A 10,272-nucleotide genomic window follows, 5' to 3' on the forward strand; every position below is an offset into this window, starting at 1 on the left:
ATGGGGAGGTCATTCGCCTTCCAACACGACAAAAATCCTAAACATACTGCCAAAAGAACAAAGCAGTGGCTTAAGGATAGGATGGTGAATATCCTTGAGTGGCAAAGTCAGAGCCCTGACTTAAATACTATAGAAAATATGTGGATTGACTTGAAGAGAGCAGTCCATCGCCATTCCCTACAGAATTTGACTAAATTTTAACATTTCTGCACGGAAAATTGGGCAAATATTCCCCTATCTAGGTGTGCAAAGCTATAATAGAGACATATCCAAACAGATTGATGGCTGTAATGAAAGCAAAAGGAAGCTTTACAAAGTATTAAGTCAGGAGTATGATGACTTTTCCAACCCTGTTATTCTAGTTTTTCATTTTTTATTAATTTTCAGAACTGTTGACTTTTTTTTCATTATTTTGATGTTGTACAGCTACATTTGTAAATAAAACTGGAAAAGATTTTTTTTAAAATGGGTTTTGATTTCAGGCTGTATGACAAAAAAAGTAACTATTTCAAAAGGGTATGATAACTTTCTATAGGCACTGTATATATACTGAATTCAAATTCAAACAAACTAAAATTCATAGATTTCGAAAAAAAAGGATCTGGTGCAGTGTATATCTGGTGCATATATGCAATCTCATAGTACCAAACAGTAAATATCTCATTATATTTAGTCTACTGCATTATGATACTCTGTAAAAAGTCTTAGCAGTTCAAATATTCACTACATGGTGATGACACGTGATTACAAACAAAATACACAAATCCACTATCACACAATATTCATTCATATTTAAACCAGCCCTCCCAAAAGCAGAACAATGCTTCATAAAAGAAGTGAACCTGCAGTGATTGTGGGAACGGAACACACTGTGACAGAGTGATGCAAATATATGCATAGGGAAACTAAAATAACAGTACATAATACGTATTTCCAGAATATCAAATTCCCAACAGTGAATAAGAAATCACAAGACTTAAAGACATTCAATGAAAACCAGCACGATAGTCATGGGACTGCCAAACAAGTATAACAGTGTCCGTCAGTGTGTCTGTCAGTGGAGACTAATATTTGGTTTGGTCCCATCCGGCTTCGTTTTGGCTGTCTGAGAGTTTGTCTTGGAGCACAGAGAGACAGAACAATGCAGCTACATACTGGTACCCCATCTCCCTAACCCTCCCCCCCCGACCGTTCACCCGACCCCTTTCCTCCAGTCGGATGGCAGCAGCAGCAACAGCAGCTAGATAGCGGTGCAGCGGTAGTTGGAGTCGACGGCGGCCATGGTGGTGGAGTTGGCGTCCGTCTTGGTGGTCTTGGAGGCGCTCGTCTGGGACACGCGCAGCTCCCGCCGCCGGCACAGCCGCTCGCGGTAGTTCTGCGCAAACACCAGCAGCATGAGCGGGTTGATGCAGCTGTGCGAGTAGCTCAGGCAGATGCTGACGTTGTACGCGTAGATGAAGGCGTTGGTGGGCGAGTTGATGCCCAGGTTGATCACCTGGATGACGTGGTACGGCGACCAGCAGCACAGGAACAGCGCGATCACCATCACCACCGTCTTGGTCGCCCGCTTGGCCCAGACCGACTGCTTGCGCTTGACCCGCCGGATGGAGCGGAAGACGTGGTAGAGCGTCAGCGTGTAGAAGGTGCTGATGATGACGAGGGGGATGATGAAGCCCAGCATGGACTGGTAGAGCGTGTACCAGTACATGTCCTGCGGGCCGTCCAGGTCCATCATGCAGATGGCCATGTGCTTCTTGTGGATGACGCGCGCGTAGATCATGACGGGCACGGTGAGCAGGAAGCTGCCCACCCACACCATCAGGTTGATGACAATGGTCCACTGGATGGTCCTTCTCTCCGACGTGGGGTGGACTATCGCCACGTACCTGAGATCAAAGCACAGATGGTTATTTATTTATTTATTCATAAGCTATTGCAAGACCTTGCATCAGTGCTAAGGAATGCTAACGTTCCACCCCAACACACACAGGCATTCACACAGACACACAAACACACACACAGACACAGACACACACACACACACACACACACACACACACTGACACACACACGCACACACACACACACACCTACTGTACACACACTCACTCACTCGTACACAGTTTCCCTGCATCAGCCTTGCCCTGAGAGGACCCCTCCCACTTAACTTTGGTTTCTTTTAAACTTTAAATCAAGCTGACAAGAACGCACCAGCATGCACCCTTCCTACTACCAGTACTGCATGTACACTCATGTCAAGGTCTTGAAGGAAAAGTTCAAAGGGGCCTTTCTTTGTTTGACATTAGAGCTATTTCCTCCTCTCCGCGACGACAGAAGCCCTGCATTATTGTGTTTACTTTTTACCATACTCCTCACGACAGGGTCAGGAAATGTACATCTGAGCCCTGTGGCGGGACTGAAACAAACGTTGATTTCATCACAGCCATGTATCATCATAAAAAAGGGAGGTCTGATGCTTACTGCTCTGACCTCTGGCTGTCTGCTAAAACAAAGCCATTCTTCATGGCTAAGAGAGACCACAGATTGGCTTGCCTGACAAAGTAGGTCCATTTCTCATCTAGTGCTCACATGGCCTCCAATGTAAACAAAAGGAAATCGACCATGACATATTTGGTTATGATTCTATCGCGAGGTGTCTTTATCTACATATACTTATAGACAAACATCGCTTTGCTTTTTTTTCATGTGGTATTTAAATATTTTTATTTCAACATACAGTGATAACATTTCTGAGTTCTGGTTATTTTGAGAGTGTACTTCTGCTCTCTGATTGTTGTTTTGATTTTAGGCCTACGTAATTGATGATAACTGTTACTTAATGATTACTGTAGCCTGAAAGATAGATGTCTTTTTGCAATATCTAACTTAAGATGACTCATTGGCATTGCTAATGACTTAATAATAATCGTATGATTTCATAATAGTCTTTTTAAAATGTCAAACCCATTATGCGTCGGTCCAAAACTGTAGGCCTAGCTCATAGTGATGCTTTTTCTCCACTGACGTTTGTGCCATAGAATAGCTATAGAATTGTATAATTCTATGGACCACAGACGTATCTCTACATGGGTCTGCTATGCTGTGGCCCACATGACCTGTCTATGATAAGGGACATCTGGCAGAAACAGGACACTGAGGGGAGATGTAAAGATATAGGTGGAGCCAGGGGTAAGCTAAAGCTATGCTATTGCACCATGAAGGCGACGTCTCGAGACAAAAGCTCTTCTTCAGCATGATACGGGTGAAATCTCCATTATCTCGCTAAGAAAGAGCTTTTGGCTTGAAACGTCCGTGGGGCGATTAAGCGTTTTTTTTTATTTATTTTTTTTAAAGGAACTGTGAGTGCTGTGCCTTTTCTACACAGTCATTACACCACAGCCAGGATTCAGCACTCGGTTGACTTTATCTTTATTCAGAGGGTATTGTGTGTGTTTTGGTCTTTTCTTTTTTCTTCACTTATCTAAACCATGAAGGAGACTCCATAATGTAGTGCAGACTATTTAATTTCTCTGTGATCATGTCCTGGCACAGACAACAACAATTCAAATGGGTGACAAAAGAAACAACAAACAAACACACACACACACACACACACACACACACACACACACACACACACACCCCAACATTCCTTGCTATAAGTGTCATTCCAAAACCTATAATGAACAGTGAATCATTTATTGACGTATCTTAGAGGCTAAGTTAAGATTCGACTGCTTTAAAGACTGACGTTGTCAGTGTTAAATTCAATTACCAATTTGCAGGTAGCCTAGACCATGCGAAATTGTATACAAAGGAGTAGGCTGTTTACTTGTTGTAACACATTATGGCAAATTATGGACTGGCTAAAGACAACATTCACAGACCATTTATTTCCTGTACATTTCAACAGGTCAATGTAAGGGTAAGGATTTTTCATTCTTCACATGGTCTAGACATGTCCTTATCATGATAGCCTGCGTGCTTTCTGTCAGTGTTCTGTCGAACCGGGTTGCTAATCGAGTAAAGGTACCACGCAAGCGCAGTGGAAAAGGAAACTCAGATGTAGCCTACAATTAGGCCTACTGTAATCTTGTGTTACCTCAACGCACAATGTTTAAATTTCCAATTGAAAAACTATTAGCCTACAAAAAAATGATATCAGATTTGTTGAAATATGTATTCTGAAGTGAGTGCTGTCATAGGCCCACCCCCTGGAATTCCCTATATCAAACAGTACAGGCTACAGTAGGCTATGGCTGGTAGCTGGTAAACTAGAAAAGCGATTTGCGCTGTAGCTCATCTCGACAAAGTCTCATAAGTCGACACCGGCAAACAAGGGTTAACTTCAGTAGAGTTAATTGATGGCACATGATGTTTTTAAAAGCCAGATTTCTCATTGCGGAAGATGCTGTCACTACACTCGCCTGGGTTATTCCGCACTTGCTTATCTCTAAGTTGGCTAAAGAGATATTGATTCAAATTACGTTTTCAACTTTCAACTGTGTGTAGGCTATAGTAGTTTTCCTTTTCGTGACAGGCATCTGTCCAGTCCTGAAAATGCGCGCGCTCTCTCTCTGTCTTTTTTTTTTTTTTTTTTATCAAGTAGGCCTATAGGCTAACATTTATAAAACAATTACAAAATGTAAATGCATTAAACTTCACAATTACAAATGTCATGAAAAACAATGCCTTACCTGTCAATGCACAACACCGTAACGATGCCAACAGTCGTGAACTGATTGCTAACATCCACAACGACCACAGCTTTGCACATGAAATTCCCAAACACCCACTGCCTGTCTCTGACAAGTTGGTGAATGTTAAAAGGCATCACAAGCAAGAAGAGCAAGTCGGCAATGGCCAGGTTGAGCACATAAATGTCCGAGACCATCTTTTTCTTGCAAGTTGCCACTGCATAAATGACTAAACTGTTGGCAATCACCCCGACCGTACACAGGATTCCGTAGATGGATGGAAAAATGTGCATGAAGGATGCAATGTCGATGAAGGATGGAATGTTTCTGTTCATGCATGACGAGTTTGTAGAGTTGTTTGTTGAATTGCCAAAGTCGTCATACATACAAATAATATCCGAAGAGTTCATCCTTAGCCGAGTATGAAGTTTCCCTTGATCGTCCAAACTGACTCGCAGACGTTTTGACAGTAGCCTACTGATCACCTTGATGAGACGTTTCACATAAACAACCAATTAACTCTTCAGGCTCTTCAGTCAGGCAAACATGGTTGAAGCACTCTCTGCTTTGACACTGTCTTTTCCGGAATTTAACCTCAATTTAGAATTTAACCACATTCAAACTTATTCTCACAGCCTGTTGAATAGAACTAACCTTCCTCTTCAAAGGCTTCTTATACGTGCCTTTAGCTCAGATGGGTAACACCCCCTTTTCTGATTTCTGAACACCGGCTGTGCTCTTGACAGATCGCCCGTACAAACAGCGCACGCTGGCATCATACACCGAAGCGCACGCAGGCTAAATTAAATCACTGTTATTCATCTGATCACAATAGGCTACGTGTTATTTCAACTCTAATTGTAAGTGGGGTTTAATTCTTTTCAAATTGATTAGTTTGCCACCTGTGCATTTGACTTGAACGATACCACTAAAACTTCGTAACGATGAATCAAATGCAATTGGATGTTACATCAGTATCATGGCATTTGTAACCTAAAGGATCACACAGGCCTACAATAAATTGTAATGTTCTATTGATGATTTATGGTAGCCTACGTTTTGGCCTTTTATGGCGTCGTCAACAGGCCTAAGGACAGTTTTAAGTCACCTTTAAATGTGTCTTCTCTTTTTGAGTCTTTAACAGCTTTCAGGATGCTCGTGTTACATAACTAGAGTGTCTATAAAAAAGATATATGTTTAGCACCAGGGGCATATTGACCTGGAGGAATATGTTTTATGTAATCTCAAGGTCTATTGAGATTCCATATCTTCCACAGAACTTAGCTCAGCTAGAGCTGTCAAAGTGCATCTACTCAAATCAGACATTGTAAGTTGTCACTGACAATATTGTGCTGTGGCCAGCTACGTTGTTATGCAGATTTCACAAGGAACACTTTGAGAGTCCTGGAAACACAATGCTCCCTAACCTTCTCCCTCAAAAGTTATTCCCTATACTGCAGTGGACGTTATAACTCTTATACCAGGCTTACATTCAGTATTTCCATACATGACATCTGAATACCCAGTTCAAAATAATTCAGGATATTGCGGAGCTTGAATTGAAGTCTATCATGTAAACCTTTGCTGTGTTTGCTAAATTAAAGCTTCTTTTTAAATGTCAGTGTAGTGTGGATTTAGAGTGCTCAGCTGGTTGCCATTTGAATACTCCACTCACCTGTTGACATATTACACCATTCTCTATGTTTGAAGAGTGAATTGAACCTTGTCTGCTCGTGTAAGTGGTGGAGGCACTGGCCTGCATAGTGATGCTCTGTCATCATTCATGCCCTGGAATTATGCCAAGGACATGTACATATTCCATATCGACATTAATTATTTTGGCTGACACGTGTGTTTAAAGCAATTGACTGTAGAGGACAGGTTAAACATTTCATTAGCAGGTCTATTGAAACTATGCCAGTATCTACAACTATATCATATCTTTAAATTGAACACATGATGGTTGGGTTTCCATCCAAACCATTTGCATGTTTTAAGTGAATTTGGAAATCCATCAAAATATAATTCTGTGCATTTTCATCCATTATGTTACAGTATACAAATCAAAACACTACTGATCAAGTGATGACCAAGTCCAATAGCTGAAGCTGTACAACTGTCAGAGCAACTTTAACAGAAGTGCAACTTGATGCAAATAAGCATGTTTCTATTAACCCTAGTTCCAATTTGCTCTGTGAGGATCTAATCCACCCCCTTGGGTGAATTGATTTATTCAAATAATATTTTATGCTAATTTCGAATGTTTCCACTTGTGAAACCCCATTACTTTTCTTACCTGTATTTCTGCCTGCGAGTCCTGAATACATTTACATGAGAAGGATAGGATTTAATTGGACAGATGGTGCTAAACTATGCTCTAACAAGATGTGATAACCACCCCTTGTCTAAAAGTAAAGAACATATGAAATTATAGCTCGTTAGCAACTGTAAAGCCAGCATTCAGGACACAGATACAAGCAAACCACAACAGTCTATCAGGAAATAGATTACAAACATCTACCTTATCAAAAAAATAATAATTCCAACCCGGTTGTTTATGCCCCCTTCACATAGGCACTGACAGAGAGGGTTGAAGCAGAGTAAGAGTAGCAAATGTTCAACCATTTCCATGTTTGATTATTGCAAGGGATGGGGGACGTCCCTCTTTTGTGTTCTGTCCTGGATAGATAGATACTTTATTGATCTCCAAGGGGAAATTCAAGTAATTAAATTAAGTAAGTAAATTAATGCAATTGTCACCAACAGAGAGTTCCATATGTCAAGACAAACTCATGTTCCACTCACCAAAATGACTTATTTTAACTATACAACACAGACTATTGATCGTTTTCATGGTGACCATCCCTTGGGTGTTCTAGTTGGGAAAAGGGACGCTCAGTCTTTGCTAAGGAATATGGGATGGGCTGAGTTGTCCGTTTTTGGTGTTGTTGTCAACTAGGCCAACTTAAAAAGTTTCAAGAGCTGCAATACTGATGTAATTCTCAAGGGTAACTAAAAAGTTCATATTTTCCAGTGCCCCTTCTGTGATTGATTATGTGCGTCAATTGCACAGAATTGTGTCACAGTCTTAAAGATCTATTTTCAACAATGAAAACCCTGCATTTTTGGTTTCTGCATCGCCATTATTCCAAAGAAACTCAGCTAACCTCACCTGCCCCTGCCCAAGAACCTCACTCGCACCTACTTGAGAACGAGACTTTCTGCACAACACAGCCATCAATTATAAAGCATCAGGGAGTCATGCGGCAATCAGACAGCCAAAGGAATAGCAAAAGTTAAACCTCCTTTGAAATGAAAACCCAGGGACATAACTTTACCCAGTCAAGGCTCAGTCAAAGCCGTAATTTATTCGGCTCCCTCCTCCCCACTCTAGGCTGGGGTCTCTCGCCGCACATTATGTGTAAAACAAATATGTCTCGGAGAGTTATTTTTTTTGTGCCAAACTCCTTGTCAGGGGGGAGAAAGGCCGTTATGAATCGCATAATTAGTACTGCTGTACAAATCGCTGACATGGCTAATTTGCGGCGTGTGCGGGGACAAAGATAAGTGCTGTTTTCAAGAGGAGGCCTCGCTTCCATTCGGTGTCAGCCCCCGATCTACGCATTCAGCTCTTTCACACATGACTTCAGACGGTCCCCTTAATGCATTTTGATCACCAGCTTTAATTTCATTCCCCGTATATTGTTGTGAGTGGAGGCAACTCTTCTGTGAAGATATTCAACAATGTTCTTCGTGGAAATGGAGCATATGAGATTTTATTTAGTGATCAATCTTGTGATGTTCTGTATGTAGGCCCTATATGTATGTATGTATGTATGTACTGTATGTATACATGCATTTCTTTATTTATTTACATGGAATCTTTATGATGCCCTTCAGGGGACATCCACTGAAATGCCATGAATTCTGTTTGTGCACCATTTAATAGGCGGTTTAAAGACATGCAATTCAACTCAAGCTCAGTCTTAATGTCACGGTCACGGCTTTGGGAAATAATAAGAGGCTCATATTTGTCTTAATGTGGTTATGTCTTCAAAAAAAAAAAAAAAAGGAGTCTTGGCTGGCTCCATTCGAGCCAAATTGAAACCCAAAACAAACTCATTAAACAGTAAGCCTCGCTGTCTCCCAGCTGGTGGAATCACATGCTTTGGTTATCATATGATGGCTTGCTCTATAAGCGCTAGAGTCAGCATCACACCCTTGTATGACTGTGTCTAAGATACTCTCATTCAGTTATGAGCCTATATTATGACGGGGATGCAAAACAAGCCTCATTGGGACTGCCTGTCTACTCCCATGTTCGATAGGTTGCTGCTGCTGTTTCATGCATGAGGAAGTCACTAGAACTGAAGAAAGGGAGAGAGCAGCATGCACACCTTGATAGATTGTACTCCAGGTGCAGTTATTTCACCAAAACGAGAAACGTCAGTTCATTAATAAATTGGATGCACCGTGAAGGAAGCAATGTTGAGACTTTCTTTTCCCCTTCTCCGAAGTCATTAGATCTGACATCTGTAGCAGATATATCAGCCATCATATTCTGGGTGGTTCTGAGGTAATGCTATAACAAAATATTAAGCCACAAACACATGCCATATCAGCCAAACTGTGATTAAAAAAAGAAAAAGCAGTGGTTTCCTCTGGCACTATCCTAACATAATCAAATCCTAACAAAGATTGATCATGCAACGTTGATTAGAATGGAGTCGACACTCCTCTTTCCCGTTCTTTCCTCCATCTTTTAATGGACGTGTATGTGAAGATGTCAGAGACATACAGTATTCCCACATACCATACAGTATAAGTCCCACCTCACCTGTCACATTGCATTGACAGCCATACAACAGATCACCACTGACAACCTCAAAATATTATTTATGTTCACTGGTGCAAAATATTCACTGACATGTGTATGTATGTGTTATTACTATGTGTGTTTTGACATTTGAGTGTGTGCAGATGTATACAAGGAAGACGTATGCTTACGTACTATCTGCAGGTTATATACAGTAATCCAAAACCACATCACTCTGAATGTACACAATACAGTATGACCAGTGTTTTTTCTGTGCAGTAAAGCTACATGTTCTAGTACACATAGCCCTGCATGCAGTAATGCCATATCAAATGAGACACACATAATTCATGCACTAAAACAGTAAAGCAGTAACAGCCAAACAGAACAGCCATAAAACGTATTAGCTGGATTAGCTGCCTCCGGTAGGACTCTAGTCTCTGACGTTACACTGAACATACATTAAAGGACATCGGGTTCTCTTCAGGGGGTCCTGTATGCGCTGCAGTGTGCAAACAGAAATCAAATAAGCAGAATGAAGTCATTTTGCCCTGTTGTTTAACATCTAACTGTTGTGAGGCAAAGGCAGAATGAGCCTAAACCAGTCTGTCTCAGCAAATCCAAGATCCAAGACATCCATTTTCAAGACCCTGTGAGAGATAGTTTGCGGTTGTGATGTTATTAGTTTAGTGACAATGATCACTGATTTTAAATACACTTTGCATTGAGCACCTAAATGAAGCTTACTGAGGGTCTGTG

General features: G+C 41.2%; 1 protein-coding gene across 1 annotated transcript; it reads right to left on the reverse strand.

Moving 5' to 3' along the window:
* Window positions 1-1,216: 1,216 nt before the first annotated feature.
* mchr2b (melanin concentrating hormone receptor 2b) lies at window positions 1,217-5,314 on the reverse strand. Its single transcript, XM_062524986.1, has 2 exons — window positions 4,698-5,314; window positions 1,217-1,886 (listed from the first exon to the last, which is right to left on the reverse strand). Exons 1-2 carry the CDS (start codon window positions 5,105-5,107, stop codon window positions 1,241-1,243), a joined length of 1,056 nt encoding a protein of 351 aa, XP_062380970.1. The 5' UTR covers window positions 5,108-5,314; the 3' UTR covers window positions 1,217-1,240.
* Between the last annotated feature and the right edge of the window lie 4,958 nt (window positions 5,315-10,272).

The sequence above is a fragment of the Sardina pilchardus genome, chromosome 21, assembly GCF_963854185.1.
Source record: "Sardina pilchardus chromosome 21, fSarPil1.1, whole genome shotgun sequence".
Lineage (NCBI taxonomy): Eukaryota > Metazoa > Chordata > Actinopteri > Clupeiformes > Clupeidae > Sardina > Sardina pilchardus.